Source organism: Anomalospiza imberbis, chromosome 3, assembly GCF_031753505.1.
Source record: "Anomalospiza imberbis isolate Cuckoo-Finch-1a 21T00152 chromosome 3, ASM3175350v1, whole genome shotgun sequence".
Taxonomy (NCBI): Eukaryota; Metazoa; Chordata; class Aves; order Passeriformes; family Viduidae; genus Anomalospiza; species Anomalospiza imberbis.
In genome coordinates, this window is record NC_089683.1 from 101190658 (window position 1) to 101209204 (window position 18547).

Here is an 18547-nt window from a genome sequence, read left to right on the forward strand (position 1 = left end):
AAAAGTCCCAGGATTACATTTCTGGGTCTGTCTGTGCCTGTGCAGCATGCTGATATCAAGGCCTAGACTGGCACTCAAATGAAACACAAGGGCAAAACAAATGCTATTTACATATAATTCCCATTCTTCCATATTAAAGTACAAACAATCTGGAAACTTTGGTAACAAAGTCTGTTTGTAGCGATCTGGACTTTTGTTTATTTAGTATTTGACAAATGTTACTTACTCTTTTCTACTTCAGGTTTCAGCCTTTTATTCTTTATGAGAATCTTTCTTTTGAGGTCATTAGGAGATGGTAAGGCTTTACCTTGTTCAAGCTGTAAAACAATTCAAAGAAAATGCTCAATAATAATGACAGCCATTTGGCCTCTCTGCCCCTGTTTGGGATTTGGATTTTAGGGCAGCCACACCAAGGGGCACTGAAGGAGCAGTGCCACCTCAGGCACAACCCCAGGAGGTTGTGTGACTGCAGTTCCACAGTCTGCTCTCCTTCTTCCCTGTCCCAGGGGGAAGCTGTGCTCAGGTAAAGCTGCTGGATGAAGCCAGCACTCAGGTCTCCAGCCTGTGCCAGCCTCAGCTGCACTGCTCTAAACATTTCCCCTTCTCTCCTGCCCAGCAGGGGGTGTGGATGTGACCTGCACCTCCTCTCAGAGGAATTCCTGCTTTCCCTCCCTGTGGCTCACACAGCCCAAGCCACAGCTCAGCCTGTTATCATTTGACCTCTAAATAACTCACTTTTTATGGTCCCTTTGAGCTGCAGTAGCCCACCTGGAGAGTGGAAATGGACTGGCACTGGGGCATGGAAAACTACCCAGTCCTCAGCTAGGTAATGGGGACTGGTTTTGCCAGTAGGGTCACAAATTCAGTATTTCTCAAAGGCAAAGGGGACACACACATACACACACAAGGAAGTATTAATAAAAGTTCCAGTTTGGGAAGGAGAAAAAATATTATTCAGAAAAGAGAAAAAGTATGAAATCCTCTGATTTAAGCCCCATTGCATCATTGAGGCTAAGAAACAAAGATTTGGGTAAGGTAATTAGCACTGTCCCCACCTCAGGCTTGCTAAGAATATTATTCAGGGAGTTGCTGATATAATCACAGAATATTCTGACTTGGAAGGGACCCACAAGGATCATGGAGTCCAACTCTCAAGTGAATAGCCCATACAGAGATTGAACCCAGAACTTGGCATTCTTAGCACCATAACAGACTGGGGTTTCCAGTGAAGCCTAAATGATACAGCAATAGAAGGTATTTCCTTAATAGTAACAATTCTTAGAAGAACTATTCAGATATTCTTATCTCTTATCTCTTAATCCAAATCTGAGCTAGAGAGAAGCAGCACTCCAGAAGAACAAAGAACCATTAATTGAAAAAAAAGCAAAACAAAACAAAACAAACAAACAAACAAACAAACCACAACCAAAAAAGAACAAAAAAACCCCACCATATCAACCCAGCTCCAGGAGAATGGGTGGAAAACTCCTCGTGGGAGGGTAAGGGTCCTGCCCACCAGCCAGGCAGGGAGTTTGAGCAGGCTGGATGATCGCACTTGCTCCTGACAGCACTGCGGCTGTAACTCCACTAGATGTCAGTGCCGCAGAGCTCATTTCTGCCAGGCTGCATTCCCAGACAAGGCCACACTTGGATGCCCGTTTGGACAAATATTTGCTTTTACTTCAAACCAAATCTGCTCCAGCCAAGTGCCATGCCTCTGCTAAGTCTGCCTCCCTCAGGTACTGGCCCAGGTTATCAGCTCCAAGCTCTTGCCAAGGGCACGTTCCGAGCTGCTCCTGCCATCTCTGCAGTGTTTGCCTCTGTCTGTGAGCAGCTGGGGACTGAACTCACCCACGAGCAGCAGAGGACACAGAATGTCCTCCACAGAATGAGCACAGGGCTCAGCAGTGCTATGGAGCACAGGCAGCTGAGGCTAAACTCTGGGCCCTGAGGCACGGCAGCCTTTGGCCAGCTCTGGTTTAGGCTTCCCAGAGAGCTGCTGGGAGCTTTTTGTGAGGGGCCTGTCAGCGTCCTGTGAACGTCACTGCAGATTTAGTTCTTTGGGATGCACTTTTCACAGAATTCACACAGAATCACTAGGTTGGAAGAGACCTTCAAGATTATCAAGTCCAATCCAGCCCCAACACCTCAACTAAACCATGGCACTGAGTGCGACATCCAGGCTTTGTTTAAACACATCCAGGGATGGTGACTCCACCACCTCCCCGGGCAGGCCATTTCAGACTCTTCCAGTGAAAAACTTTTTCCTAATACCCAACCTATATTTCCCTTGGTGAAGCTTGTGTCCTCTGGTTCTGTCAGTGCTGCCTGAAGAAAAAGACCAAGCCCACCTGACTACAGCCACCCTTCAGGAAGTTGCAGAGAGTGATAAGGTCAAACACCTGACACTGACCAAACCCTGTGTGCTGCTGCACCTGCAACGTGCAGGAAAAGCCAGGAAAAGCAAAGCTCCAGGGGTGCCAAAGCCAGGAGCCCCCCTTACTGAAAGGTAAGGCAGGGTCCTTCTTGCTGTGGTCCCCCAGAGCAAGAGCTTCTGCAGGCTCTGGGTGATGGCTGGCACACAGCGAGCCCGAGTTAAGGAGCAAGGAAGGTCTGGAGGAGGAGCAGCAAACACTGTGTAATGAGCTGCAAAGTCTCAAATACTGTGTTTGTGAAGGAGTGTCTGTTGTTTTCTCCTGCCATGCAGGAAAGTAAAGTGCATGCCTGTTACGGTGCACTCCACAGCCCAGGTGGGGCTGCAGGGAACTTTTGGTGCTTAATTTAATTCTTAATGCACCAGTGGGGCCACCTAGACTGCAGGACCTGACCTGGAGCATGAAACATGCAACATGCAGCTGAAAGAAGAGGCTTGTTCAGCTGAGACCATGCAATTTATAAGTAATCGTTATAATTAATTGTTTTTAAACAGTGACTGGCAATTTCAGAGAGAGGTATGACCTGCAAAGACAATGCATGTGGTGTGTTTTATGTAGGTATTGATATTACGTCCCACATCAAGGGGGGGATTTCCCCAGGCTGCTTGCCAGAGCCCTGTACAGAAGAGATTAAACAAATCAGATAAAGACAAGTTTGTACCAAAAAGCACAGCCACCCAAAACCACTAGTCATTTCTGAAAGCACAGGACTGGCAGTGAACAGCTCTAAAGGTGATATGACCTCAGTTTATCATCTTTTTAAAATAAAACTAATACAAAAAATAGAGAGACTGGCACAATATAACATACTGGATGTGTTTCTAGAGGCTGCTTCAACAGGAGATCTCCAAAAAGATCTTCACAGTATTTTGACATCTTGTACTGTTGATATTTGCTGGAAAAGATTGTGCCAGTTAATTTTTAAATATAAAAAAGAAATCACTATCACTCAGCACAAAAGAATAATGCTAAGTAATGTAGACATCCCAAATAATATACTGCCCACTTTGTATCAACAGAGAAGTATTACTTTACTGTAATTATACTGTCAATAAGAGTCTATTATTTGACATAGATGAATTTAACAAGACCAAAAAAGTAGAGTAACTGAATCTCACACAGCTAATGGAACATCCAAACACATTTCAGAGCTTTATCACAGATAAAAATATTGCCATTATTAAGCTACATAAAGATTGATCAGTATATTAATGGTATATTAAGTGACATTCAGTATGCCTGCATTACCCCCTCCCAGTTTCCAAGTATCATATCATATTTTAAACTATATCATCTCTCTCAGACAATGCACAATTTAAAAATTAAAAATGGGCACCATGTACCTGCAGTGATTCTCAAATGAAAGAATGACAGGGTACTCTGATGTAACAAATGCTGTTTCCTTAATGGCTTGAATTACATCCTGCAAATAGCAACAACAGGATGCAAGTCTGAATGGATCACATTAAAAACATAATAAAAGGGATTTTTTTTATTATCCACCCCACCCTGAGAAACACAGGGATGTCTTAAATGTGCAAGTGAAGAGAAAGACAGAAAAACCCCTGTGCCCTTGATGCCCCACCACAACCTCCCTGCACCTGCAGCAGCATGGCACCTTCACCCACAGCCATCAATGGGAGAATTCCTACTCCCACAGAAACTCCTGCATCTTCAGGCTTTTCCCACAGCTAAGGAACTTCTCAGACAACAAAGAAGATATTTATTCTGTGGTGCAAAGAGCCCCAGGATGTGAACAAGCGGGGCAAAAGCGGCAAGCCTGCTTCCTGCAGGTTCTGTGGGAAGGCAGATGGAGCGCAGGGGTGGGTGGTGCAAGTCAGGAATGAGCCCCAAAGTCTGGGCCAGAAACCCTGCCCGTGTCAGTGCATCCCATCCCACAGGAGCAGCATTCCAGTGCTGAGGAGGGGAGGCTGCCCTGCTTGGATTCTCCTGGGCTTTGCTGCCAGGTGTAGAGGCCAGGCATTTACCTTGAAAAGGATGTCTGTGCACATTGCTTTTCCATGGGTTATTATTGGTTCTTGGTCTTCACCTTTGCCATCCCAACAGTCCAGCTCGACACACCTGAAGATCCAAGGAAGATAAACTTGAGTGTTTTATTACAGGTGAGCTACCTGGGACATATTTTAGCAGTGATGGTCAGAGCAGTAAGTTGCAAATCAGTTTTGGGCATTGCAAACTCTTTCTAAGCTGTACATGTGTTATTTCTATAACTTTGGATATACCACCTTAAATATGGCATGTGTGAGTCAGTATATTCTCATCTGGACATTAATGTCTTTAGCACTGTGACACTCTTCTTATTCTCATTCTACTAAGTCAAGAAATTAAGCAGGAAATCATAAATTTCCTGATTCTCATTAACATATACATTTTGTCATTAAAAGCAGAAAGCCCTCTGAAATTCTTCAGCTGTCATTCTGAGATCAAACTTCTGTTAAATTTCTCACAAACTGTCTCCTTATATGGATTTCCACATTCCTCTGACTGGAATTACTTTTGTCAGAAAAATAAGATTCTTAAACAAACACATGTGTTTTCATTTGCCACACTAACATATTTACACAGTCACTTATACAAGATATCAACACCAAGGTACATTATTTTTAAAGTATTAGATTCACAAATATGGATTATCTTCTGCTTCCAACCTGCATCCAGCCAAAAGCACTTGTCTGTACATCTCCACTGAAGACTTGCCCCCAAACTGCCTGCCTGTTAAATAGGTATTGTGAGAGGAGCTGATGAAGTAATGAGCCAGAGGATGGTCCATCTCTTGATACAGTTCCAAACGGTCTAAGAAAACAGGGGCATTTTCATCTGACATCAAGTATCTGCAAAACCCATCACTGGATATGACACCTGGAAGGAAGAAGAAGGCATGGTGAATTACTACCAGGAATTTAGAGTCCACAGGACTCAAACCACCTCATAGAGCAGGAATTCCAGCACAGAACCTGTTATTTACACAGGTTCCTGCAAGCAAGCAGCTCTCCCCTTCCTCTGCTCCAGGCTTTCTAGCAGCTGGTGCAAAATGTGCCATTACATTCCCAGATAACCAAATTAAAAACCAGGTGCCCACCAGTTCAACACCTGAGGTCCCGCACTCACCATCAGCAGAACTAAGACAGCAAAAAGAGGTGAAGAAGGCAAATAGGTAGTGACATCTCCTCAGATCAGTCCCAACAGTTTTGATCTCTGGGACTTTTAAAGTCAGGGGCTGTGAGCTTACATGGAGGAGGTTTCTGTGGCCCTTTCCTCCCCCCTTTCATATTTAGTCCTGTGCTACATCACTGTCAACCGGCTCGTGCAGAGACTGCTCCCCACTGACAGAAACATGGGGACGTGTACCTGCAAATCTCTGCAGTGCTTCATTTACAAAACATCAGAAAAATCTAAAATACTTTCCAGTTTACTGTTTGAAATACATGTTCATACCTTTGTAAATGAAAACAGAAATCTACAATGACAAGGAATACAGTAATTCAGAACACAGAATTCATAACACCTCTCTCTTATCTGTCTGCTGGTCTATGCTTCAATAAAGTATAAAAAAATACAAATCAAGGGATAATTTTTAATGACACCAAATTAGGAATAATCAGTAATTAGGAATATCAGTTTTAAAGAGGCCAAGAGTCTGAAAAATGAAAATTATCTGTGATAGGAAAGAAGGGATTACTCACAAAGAGCTCCTGCAGGGAATGGTTACCTGGCACTAATTCTGACATTGCTTTCTCTGAAGTAATGTATGAACACTCAGCTATTGTTAAGGCAAGGTTGCAGCAGTCCTATTTTTATTTTCTTTAAGTCTCTTTTTCTCTTATACAGAGAAGTGGAGTGATCCCAGTTTCCATTCTACTTCTAATTTTCTGAAAAAATCCTCTACTGGAGATTAAATTTTCTGTGCTTGGTGTCAGCCAGAGGTGAACTGCTCCAGATTGTTTCACTCAAGTCATCTCAGCTGATCCTGAGTATGAAAGAAAGGTGGCAAAAGGGACTTTTCAACTTGAAGAATGGTTTTATTTTGTTATCACCACATACTTTAAAGTTGCAGCACAGCATATGTCAGATGATACACACTCCTAGTGCATCATCTTGTGGAAAAATGTCACAGCTGGATGGATGTTCTAGACAGAACACAGTTGAGACTTCAGCAACCCAACAGAGCTCTGTGTGTTCAGCAGCGCAGACTTTGTATTTTCTCACCAGGATTGTTGGGGTTTGTAGTGTTCCTGAGCAGACTCTGGTTACTGAACTGCCCAGTATTAACTTGTTCAGCTTTACTCACTGCTGTCACTGAAATGTGACTGAGGAGGAGTCAGATGCTTATTGCTACTGCCTTTTGTATGTCAGCCTTGTTTCCTAAACTACATCATTTAGCAAAAAAACCCCAAAAAAAACAACAAAAAAAAACCCCAAACAAAAAAAAAAAAAAAAAAACCCAACAACAAATGAAAAGAAAGGTTGTCCTCAAGTATTTTGCTCAACAGCAAAGTTTTATCTAAGAGGGGGAAAGAAGCTGAAGAGAACAGCCCCTGCTGAGATCCCTGGAGGAGCACCCAGAGGGGACTTCTCCTGTTTTGTTGTTATACTCATTAAACCCATCCCTGCAAAAGGTTTTCCACATTTATTGAAAACCTAATAGAAATAAAAATCAATCCAAGAGGCTATAATTAGCCATGGTTGAATTTTTTTTCCAATTTTAGATTTATTTCCACCTTCAGAAAATATGTTTTTACACCTTCCATCCTAAACAGGTGGCAGCCACATTAGCACACCTTCCTGGAGCTGGAAAATATTTAAAATAGAATACACTAGCACCAAGAATCAAATATGAATGTCTTTAAAAATTATAAATCAACTGGGATAGAGCTGACAAAAATCAATTAATACTTTGAGAGTTTACTTCATTTAAACACAGAGGGAGAGCCTCAGGCTTTACTGGGGCAGGCTTCGATGCTGCCTCCTCCTCTTGCCTGCTTTGAACATCCCTCACCCACAGAGGCTGCAGCACTGCTGGAAGTATAAATACTTCTGCCTTGATCCATGAGCCTAAATGTCTGTGCAAGAGGATTCTTGTTAGGATGGGCTTTACAAAGCTGCAGTCTCCTCTCTGCTTGTAACAACAGCAGCCCAGCAAAAAGGTCAGGGAAAGCAACGTGTTTCATTTCTGCAGCTGATCCCAACACAGCTGCTGCAGCAAAAAGGGTAAGAACTGGGAACTGAGTTCAGCCCCCGACGCCTCCCACACTCACAGCAGCTCAGGACATGAGCAGCCCAAGAATGGCTTGCAGGTACTTCCTGCAGCCTTGCTCCGAGAGAACATTTTTCAGATCGCCCACATAAAATACCCTGTTCTGAGCCGGGCTGCTGCCCTCAGGCACTAGAGGGAATATATTATAAGAAGGTGGATGCATATGGTAATTTCTTTTTTTATTTTTGCACAATATCTGTACTTTTCAGAGCTATGCAGTCTCTCTGAGACCCTGACCACAGACATGTGCACATTGCCTTGCTGCTGGAAGGAGCTGCTGTTCTGTATTTACTCAATTCCAGCCTCTCCCTTTCCTATCAGGATTTGCACCCACACTCTAACCTGGATCAGGGTCATAATCCTTCTAAAAAAAAATCTGATTTTGAAGGGGAGGTATTTTTTCCAGCAGAGCAGTTTCCTGGTCCAGCACCCTATACAAGTGCTTGTCCCCAGACCACAGGGACTGTAAACTCCCTCTTAAAAGTCTGAATGCTTCAGAACAAATTCCCCAAATGCCCAAAACCCAGTGAATTCTGAATTCCCTCCCCCATTTACCTTTCCTCTTCAAGTCTTCATCTGGCTCATATGTCTCAATTATCTGCATTGCTCTTTTTGTGTCATAAAAAGGAAATAAAATTTCATTGAGCCGAGGATCTCGTTGATGCTAAGGTGAGAAAACAATAGAATTCAGCAAAACAATACAGTGCATGGCTATCATCCAAGAGCATTTCATTACTGCAGATGAGAAAGAAAGAAGTAGACATTAAAAAAAAAAAAATAGCAGCCCAAAATTTACAGACTGCTCAACAGCAACTTCAGCATTAGGTAAAAAATGAACTTTCATAAAAAACCTAGGCAGTTTGATCACAAAAATATTTTTAAAAAAGAAAACTGGTCTTACTCTTGCTTATTCATGAAAACTATAACTGCACATGGAATCTGTGCAAATGAGATGTTGAAAATAAAGAGCTAAATGTCCCTTTGTAAATTCTCTCTCACATCATTTTTGCAAAGTGACAGACTTGACTGGTGGTACTGTAATCACCTCTGCAAAAGTGCAAGTCTTACACAATATATATAGCTAAAGCAAAAAAGTAAAATAAAGCTATACTGTAAATATAGAATTTGAAATCTGAGTTTAGAAATATGCAAGTACTGGATGATTATTTGTGAATCGTGGAAACATCATGTTTTTAACTATTCAAAAACCAGCATAGGTTCTTGGAATAAATATGTACAAGAATTTCATAGCATCATCTCTTAATTCACAATAATTTACAATATTAGGATTTCATAGTATATGTCACGTTAGGTACAATTTAGCAGTGATTTCTAACAGACTAATAAAATTCAGAATTTGTATGTTTTCACTTTATAGTGTGCCATGTATCTTTGGCTTTTTCTCCATGCTGCATTAGAGCTGCACACTGTGTGCCTGATTCTCCATTAAAAGAAAATTAAAACCGGAATTGATGGAGTAGCGGCATGTAGGCAGATGCAACAAAACAAAGAAATAAATATGTCTGTGAAAACACTCTTTTACCCCAGAAGGTGCACAGTTTCCAAGCTTTAGTTTCAGTAGAATTCAGAGATGTAACAGGCCACCCCCATATTGGCAGTCAATAATTTGGAGTGGACAGGATGGTGTTGACATGGCTTACACAGAACTATCAGCATTGGCTGTAATTCCTTTATGTGGAAACTTTTTAAACAATTTTTTTCTTTTTTTCATGTAAGAAAAGTAATAGCCAATCCAATCTCTTTTCTTACAACCAATCCATTGGTGTGTGTGCTTAATTAACTCCAAGAAATTACAACCAATGCCAACTCAATCATGCAGTTAGGGAGGGATGTTTCAAGTAATGCTACTGGCAGTCTGCAGCATCTAAACACAGCAGGTTTGTCCAGGCCAGAGGGGCTGTGGGGATGCCCAGGAACACTCAGATCAAACACCACACGAGAGCAGATGGATGCAGGACACAACTTGCTCAGCAGCACACACCAACAACACCATAACATGGCATGCAACAGCTCCATGGTGACAAATGACAAGGCTTTTTGCTCTTAGTGACAATATACCACCTCCAAAAATGGTCAGAAATAGTACGGAAGGTTCTTTGCTCAGGAAAAGGGCTCTTCCCCACTCGCTTTCTTCTACAGTTAGTAATGAGCAAACAGAAGAAAATAAATGGGATAAAGCAAAAAGTCTCCTCTTGAGAAAAAGTCCTAGAGTTATCAGAAGGAGCTGAGAGCAAATATTCTTCCAGCAGCAGTGATCATTGCTCATCATCGATCCTCCAGTGGAACAGAAGTGTATTTTTACGTTCACTTTGTTTAAAAAATAGAGTTGGCAACTGATAAAGATCTGGCTTTAAAAAGTGATAATGTTCTCTAGTGTCTCTTGGGGAAACGTTCTGCACCTCGGAGCTTGGTGGCACAGGCAACTTGTGACTCAAAAGCAGACCAAAACTTAAAGTGTGAAATTTCATCTCAAAAGATAACATGCCCCAGGATTAATTGTGTATGTGCAACAAAGCTGTGTTTGATTGTTCTTCTTACACCAGACAGGGCACCCTTACACCAGGCACTCCCAGCCAGATGAGGTTGAACTGACTAAAAACACGGGGAAAAAGGGTGCCTAGAAGGTTTCGCAAAGACAGAAAAGCTCATTCAGCCTCCCCAGCCTGCCTCTAGCACCTCGGAGTGGGTACAGACTGAGACACACAGCAGCTCAAAGTGTGCTAAACCCATTTCTGCCTAAAACCAGCATTTGCCCTGGGAGTGGTGAGAAGGCCCTTTGGGGAGGTGAACAGCTGGGGGATGGAAAGAGGGAGTAGGAAGGAGGGAGGAAGAGGAAGAAAGTGGAGGAGAAACAGGGAGGAAGAGCAAGGAATTGGGAATAGGAAAGGATCTCCCCATACCTGCCTCCCAAAAGAATGGATGAGTGCTGGTCAGACTACTGAAAATTCCATTTAAACTGTTCCTTGCCTTGTTATTTTATTGCTCTAAATGAACTGCAGGAGCAAATCTCAGTGGTAGTGATTTCAGTCCCTTTTCTGCTATCTTTCCTTTTTTATTTTTTTCTCCAGAATTTTACTTTAAAACTAGGAGATCTAGACCAAATACTCAGTGCATGACAACAATTAAGTTTCTAAAAACTTCCCAGAAGCTTTAATACCGAAGCACAATTAAATCATCTGTCAGCCAGCAGCATTTAAAAGTCAAATAGAGACAGGAGTTTGGAAAAACTCCAGGAAAGCTGCTCACTCTCCTCTCATACCCAGTAACATATCCTCCTGCTCTCTTAAAAACCCATAACACTTAGAGCTTCGGCAGCATGCCTTGGAAGTTACTTCAAAATAATTTAAGTTAAAGAGTCTCATGAAGAGTTGCTCTGCCAAGTAGCTCCCCTCTCCTATGTAATGATAATAACCTTTTTATATTTGCCAGCATTAGACACCACTGCTAATTGCAGTCTTGGCCAGCAGCCAAGGGGACAGAAATGATCCCTTCAGGAGGCACATTCTGGGTCATTTTGTGCCTTTCAAATTATGACCAAAACTTTAAACTCTGTTTGGAGACCAAAAGACCTCCAACACAGACCAAAGGCATTGGTTTCAGTTACCAGAATAAGTGTTCTACCCTAGAAAAAACACTTGAGCATTTTTTCCCAGCTCTGGTCCCCAGCTAAAGGGGCCAACCACAGGATTTCCAACTGCAAAATATATTTTGTCAATATGAATGTAGTCAACAAGATGCATTTTTCCCCAATACTACCTATATTTACCTATGTAAAATAATGTTTCTAATTCTGTAAAAAGAACTGCTAAAGTCACACAAAATTGAGAGCACAGCAACTCAATTTTTCAATCAGTTACTGGAGATAGGAGTAACTATAGATAGTAACTGGAGATAGGAGACTGGAGATCTTACAAATGCTGGCAACTTTTCTTCAGAGGTTTAGGCTTCAAGAAACTACACTTTAAACTAAAATAATTAGAGATCAATTTTAAAATAATGATAAAACAGTAATTTACCTGAAAATGAAGAGGGACACTAAAGAAGTCAGAAGCTTACATGGTTTAAAGTGGGGATAGGGCCATGTGCTTCAAGCAGTAAAATGTACCTAGCACTACATGGGAACTGGGGGCTGAGGTGCTTTAGAGGGATAATTTATCATTTAAATCACAACGCTGTCCTTTCTCTCTCAAATGCAGAAGCAAAGATGACAAGCCTTAGCTCTGACCCCAGCCCTGCAAACATTCAGACACTGAATTGTGGAAATAGCTGTGATAAAAGGATGTCTCATGGCAGCAATATTAAGCCTGTGTAACCCCAATTACGCAATCAAGCTGTTAATCTTCTCTCTTTTCTTTCCGAATACCTTTTCAACAAGTAATTCAGGTTTAGTGAAGAGTAAGGCACACATTCTGTACTGAAAAATAAAATTATATTCAAAATTTGATACATAGGAAACTTACATCTTGGATCTTCAGACTGAAGTATCCAATAAAAAACCATATATATAGATGTATATAAACATATATAAAATTGAACTATAACTAGTAAAACAAATTTAGATGGAGAGATTTTTTTTTAATGCACCTAAAAATGTCACATAGAGAGGCTGGCAGCTTCCCATGTTCAGGATGACAATAATCTACTGGTACAAAACCAAATGGGATGTGTCTGTTTTCCATGGGTGTGCTCTTGTCAAATCCGCATGCTGCATTTATTGCTGGAATTGCAAAGGAGGCAGTTTTCTATAACTTACTGTGCTTTAGAAAAGAGCCAGGCCCACACTGTTTATTGAACTACCTCACACACTCTGATGCTTTTAAGAAATACTAAATACTTCTGCCAACAACTGTATTCTGGAAATACAGCAATAAAAATATTTCCTCCTATTCTGCACACATGGTATTTTAAAAATCATATACAAACTGTTAAAATATCCTCTTAGCTCTTAGATTTGAAACAGACTGAAATACTACTGCTGAGGAGAATCAAATCCCTGATTATAAACACCTACTTCAGTTTTTCTACTATTCTAGAAGGACTAGTAGATATATTTAGCTGGGGCCTACAGGTAAAAAAACTGCCTGCAATCAAATACTGGGTGTATTTTAGTGGAATGGAGCAGTATAAAAAGTAAAAAACACACAGGACACACACCACAACACAGCAACAAGTAACCAACAGATGCAGCTGCAAGGCCAACATGTAGAAAGCAAAACAGCACACAGGGCTAGAGCTGATTTTTGCACCTGGATGTTCCCACAATGGAAAATCAGCGGATCAGAAACACAGCAAATAACAGCACGGGGCATGCAATGGGAAGGTTGGAAGAAGCAAGCCACTGCAGACAGACTTTATGGTAGTTAATGTATGAAAAAGCTTACTTCATTTAGAAAGCTCACTAATTGGTCTACCGTTAAATAATCAGTTTTGTCTCCATTGCTGAAAAGGAATTTATTAGAGAATGTGAGTTTTTGTACATGATGCTACAGTAGGTATGATTTACATGTTGACACTGTTGATACTTTTAAAACCACCTACTATTTTCTACTTGAATGTAGCTCTATAATCTGAAAATGAACAGTCACAGAAAACATGCTAACTGTCTATGCCTGGCACAGTATATCTCCCACAACATATCTTCCCATCCCTGAACAAACATTACATCATATAACAACATGTAAGTCCTCCAGCTGAGAATAAATTGGATGAAGAAACTTTTCAAACTTCAAATTTCTTACTTAATTTAATTAGTTCACATACTGTGTTAATCACCTAAAGGAGCAAGTTAAAAATTACAGTAGTTAGTAAAGCCAATGCAAAAAAAAAAAAAAAAGTTCCAGGTGCTTCCTCTAACTCATGTAAAAGTTGCTCTAAAATACAGAGTGAACTTTTACATTAATAGTCTCAGAAGGAAGGAAGGGGTAAAACAAACTGGAGCTTGTTCTAAAAGTACGGCTGATGCTACTAGGATTCACGTCTAGATAAATTTTACAGTGTTCTGTTACTATTACTTATGGACTAAAAATACAACAAAATGTCTTTAAAGCAGGATTATATTAAATTTGAACTTACATCTTCTTAAAGAGGTCCTCTATGTCAGTTCGGGGACATATCTTTTGGGTAAGCTCATAAAATTTCTCATAAGTAAAAGCTGCAGGCTCAATTTCATCATTCTGCAATGAAATGCAAAGGTACATTTATCCAGACAAGAGAGCTTATGTCCTCTTTTCCCAAGAGAATATCTTATATCAGAAAAAAGCAACATTAGAACTGGTTTAGCTCCTTCCCAAGTATAAATTTACCTGTTTTTTTTTTTTTTTTTTTTTTTTTTTTTGGTACTCTCTCAAAGTATTTCTAAGTCCATCTTTATCATAGATTTGTTTGATGTGACTGTATTCTAACCTCACAGTAACAACAATTCTACATAAACACAGAGCTGGAAAACAATCTATTTTTCTTCTGAAGCTTAAAAAAAAACCAATCTAAACCCAAAAAAGTTCAAGCCTTCACCTCTCTGGGGCCGCTGGTGGGACAGAACTGGAGAGGAGCTCTCCAAAGGAGGGGAACAAAGAGCAGGAGGAGTCGGAAGAAATTCAACAAAAAAATCAATTACATGCATATTTTGTGTTCATATATTTAGCATAAATGAACAAAAGGTAGTTTGTGACAGAAAAGAAGGGAAGCCTCCTCTAAGAGGTTTAAGGACCACTGTGTCATACAGATTTAATTACATTTTGGCTCTAGTAAACAACCTCCAGTGATTAGTAAGTAGCACAATAGGCACGCTTTTTGTGATGCAAATGACTTCGATTACAGCCACAAACGTGAATGAGTCATCACCTTATTAGTAAACAAAACCAGTTATTCACAACCACTAAATACCTTTCCGCTGGGAAGACCCAATTCCTTCAGTGCCTGAAAGATCACTTTTTCTGTTTTACCTGATGCAAAGGTTCTGGTTATGCTAAAACAAAAAACAGTGGAGAAAAAAAAATACAACAGAGAAATGTTAGTCACTTTTTAAACAATCAGTTCTCTCTCTTGCTTTCACTGCCAACACTTTCCTCTGGCTTCAATTGATAAATGTAAGCAGCTTCCAAGTAAGAGTGCAGCTGAAGAAGTGCTCTGAGCTCCAGAGAGCAGCACTGCTCTGCCTGCAAGCCAGCCATCAGAAAATACATCAAAATAATGAACTGAAACAAAACAAAAGAGGCTTTCCCCCCCAATACACTGGGGTACAGAGCCATGCAAAGCACTCTTTTGTTTGCTCTTTTAAGCTGTGTGCTGGTACAAATGACTGTTTAGAAAGCAGCAGATTCTCCAAGGGAGGAGACTCCTGTCTCTGGTCATTCCTGATTGTGGTGACTTCCCTTCCATCCCAGGCACTAAACTGTGCCTCCACAAGGTAGAGTGGGCTGTTCCCAAAGGCAGCTTCCTTCCTCTTTCCTTTTCAAGCAGCTGCTGCTATCGAGAGACTCCCAGCCACGTGCCAAATCCCATTCCCTGCTGCAGTGTTCCCTCTGGATGCTCCCTCACCTCACAGCCACTGAGAATAAATATCCTGTCCCAGCCATGCTGCACAGAGACCCTCTCAGCTGCCACTGGAATATTTCCACCAAACTGATGAGCGTCCTGCTCCTTCCCAAAGCATGACTTCACCATCCATACCACTGACAAACTGGTTTCACTTGGAATGAGATAAATCCCAAAGAAATGCAGCTATTTGGTGTGATTAATAGGAGAGCGGTCTATTTCTGTTTCCATTTGGGAAGAGTCAGAATAATCTCTGGGTCTGGAAAGGGGGGATCCAAATCTGACAGCTCTCCTCCTTCTGTTTAGGGCTTGAGCTGGAATGCTGTGACCCACAACCCCTTGGTTTTGGTGTCTTCATCTGGAGAGAGAAACTGAAGTCTGCATCCAAGATGTGTTTCCAACAAAAGCTGCACACTGGGAAACACTCGATGGCTGCTGGTAAGAATGTGCTGCTCTTTATCATCAAGTGAGACAAACATTTGCTGAGACTTTTATTTAATCTCATGCATAATAAATAATTTCACTTGGCAAGAGACATGAAACAAATTGTGGCTGCTATTAGTTGCCATAGCAATTCATGGTTGTTTTATTCTCCAAAACACTCTAAACTGCCTATGTAAATATTTTCATACTAATAAAATTAAGATCAGGAAGTGAAAATATCTAAATGATAAAAAAATATTTTAACAAAACTTAGCCATGTTTTCCTTCTTACTGGGTCCTTACAACAGTTAGATTTCTATGTCCCTATTTAGGCATCTAAGTTAGCTGTTTAATTTTCCAAAGCTGATAAGTACCAAGATATTTTCACTAAAATATAGACTGAGTTTAACTCTAGGCACTTGTTTCTTAACAAAATCCTCAGGCATCTATTTTTTCTGCTAATTCTAAACCACAGAGTAATGTTAGCTCTACAATTTACAACCTATTTCCAACCCTATAAATTTCTATGTCTTTTATAATGAATTGGACTCCAATAATAAATGTCCTGTAAAACATGTAATATTGGTGTAAGCAATTAATCAGATGTGTGCCAAGATTCCATGGCTGCAGGGAACTTACTTTTGATGCCAAATGTATTTTTTATTTCACAAAAGCTGACAGCAAACACAGCAGTAATTTGTAATGACAGCAGCAGTGTAGAGAAGATTGCATGTATCAAAAAAGATTGTAAAAATACAGCATGACACGTTCATTTTGCCAAGGCTATTGCAAATAAAACTCTTTTTCCTTCAATCAGAAGAGACTTCATCCTAGCAGATTTACATTCATCTTGACACCTACAGGTGTTTACTCCTCATGTTCCACCTACAGAGGTTTGGGGCTCATGCTAACATGCCTGTGTACTTCTTCATAAATATTTAAAATACTTCCCATCTCTGGAACCGAGGGATATGACTCTATCGTGCTTGTTGATGGATTAAAAGACCTTCACCACTTTCCAACCATCACCTCAAAAATCAAGCCACCACAACCTATGGAAATCAATCTTCTACCATGGCTTCAGTGAATTTATCAGCTTGGCTTGACCTGCCTACACTGTACAAGAAATTATGAAAATTTGATTTCCAACCAACACTGAAGTATTGCAACAGATTTCTTCCAGGCACTCTGGAGTAATTGATATGAAACACACTTAAAAAACCTCTACTTTCAAATTAACTTAATTAAACTACTGAAAAACAGATTTAAGGTTCATTTGTCACAGTTTAGCCCTTTCTTCTTTTCTTATGTATTTTCATAGTTAGAACCTAAACTTGCTTAAATCCTTTTAAATGTAGTGATACAAAGGGAGAAGCACAGTCTGAGCAAAGCTAATTTCTAACCAGGCTCTAGATGAGCACGTGCAACTCATTCACAAAGAAAATGTATTTTCTGCCAGCAGAAAGTTGAAGAAACCAAGTAGATTTTTTTTTCTTTACAAACGCTGACCTGTTTGCTCATCTGTTACAGTAGTGTTAAAATCTGAACATACAAAATATCTTACAAATGCCATGTCTTTGCAAGAGCTGTAAATGTAATTCTAGACTCAGACTGCTAAAATTTATCAAAGCCCAAAAGGCAAAACTGCTACTCTCCCAAGGTTTTCACACTGCTTACTGCCCGAATTTCTTCTCTCCCAAACACAGCACATCAATAGCAACAGACCTACGCCCCAGAATCCATTAAAATCCAAAAGCAGCTTGAGAAAAATCTTTGTGACTTTGTAACTCCCAACTGCACAGCCAAGAGTCAGGAGAATATTTATGGCATCTACCACCAACAGCCTGAGGAGTGTCACCTCCTCAAGGCTCATCATTCCCTATAGGGAAAGTGACAGTTGCAAATTTGTTTCAAACTCAGGAGGAAATGCAAGGAGCTCTGATTTTACAGGTGAGGGTTTTTTTTCTCTTGGTGTTTTACTGCACTTCTGTGTAAAAATGAAATACAGGTGGATCTTGTGATACACAAACCTATGGCTGAACAGACCTGCTGGGGGTTCTGTTTCTGAGAGAGAAACCCTCCCATCTGTATCCCCAGAGCTACAGCAATTGCTACAGGAGCCCCTGGCAGCAGAAGGAGGAGGAGGAGGAAGCAGGGCTGAATAAATAACAGTGAATTTAAAACAGATAAAAGGGAAAGGTCAGCTGGAGAGGAAGAACCAGTGGTTTAAACCAGTGCAAGAGGTACTGGGGGAAGCTTGCGGGGGCAAATGTGAAACTTTGGTGCCCCTTGCAAGGCAGAGGCACTCAGCTCAGATCTCCCAGGGCTCCCTGGCTTGCCTTCCTCAGACACACATCCCTTCCTCATGCATCTCCCTCCTCCTGTCTCCTCTTGATCTCTCCCCTTCTCTGCACAAAGGGCTCATGGAAGAAGGGGGAGGCAGTGAAATGCCCCCATCTCAGGCTGACCCCTGAGTGTCTGTGTCCCACTACAGGATCAGCAGCTCCTCCTGGATCAGGCCAATCCCATGGCCTTGCCATCCCACTTCAGGGCTCTGGCTCCCCCTCTTTTCCAAGCAGCTCTGCAGAGCACATTGGTTTTTCTTCTCCTCCATTCATATTGCTCTTCGCACTGACACCTTTCCTCATCCTTTGAGTAGGTGACACCCCACTTCCTGTGTGAGTCCCAAAAATTTGCCACATTTTACCCAGACCAAGATAGCACATTCTTTGGAATGTCCAGATGCAAAGGAGATTCAGCTCCATGGAATAGCAGGTCCCTTTCAAATTTACAAGCAACCTACTATTACAATAAATTAAACTGCTAGGGACTGATCTATGTTAACATGTAAATAGTGCAA

At 41.0% G+C, this 18547-nt stretch overlaps 1 protein-coding gene across 5 annotated transcripts in view; it reads right to left on the minus strand.

Moving 5' to 3' along the window:
• The window catches only part of PLCB4 (phospholipase C beta 4), a 185911-nt gene that overhangs the window by 51113 nt on the left and 116251 nt on the right, over positions 1–18547 (minus strand). For all 5 annotated transcript variants that reach the window (XM_068186061.1, XM_068186059.1, XM_068186060.1 and 2 more), the window contains 9 exons: positions 14614–14695; positions 13804–13904; positions 13113–13170; positions 8266–8374; positions 5105–5315; positions 4424–4517; positions 3779–3858; positions 3246–3330; positions 227–317 (listed from right to left, as the gene is read on the minus strand). In XM_068186061.1, coding sequence (XP_068042162.1) covers positions 227–317; positions 3246–3330; positions 3779–3858; positions 4424–4517; positions 5105–5315; positions 8266–8374; positions 13113–13170; positions 13804–13904; positions 14614–14695 — 911 coding nt within the window. The remainder of the gene's footprint in view (positions 1–226; positions 318–3245; positions 3331–3778; positions 3859–4423; positions 4518–5104; positions 5316–8265; positions 8375–13112; positions 13171–13803; positions 13905–14613; positions 14696–18547) is intronic.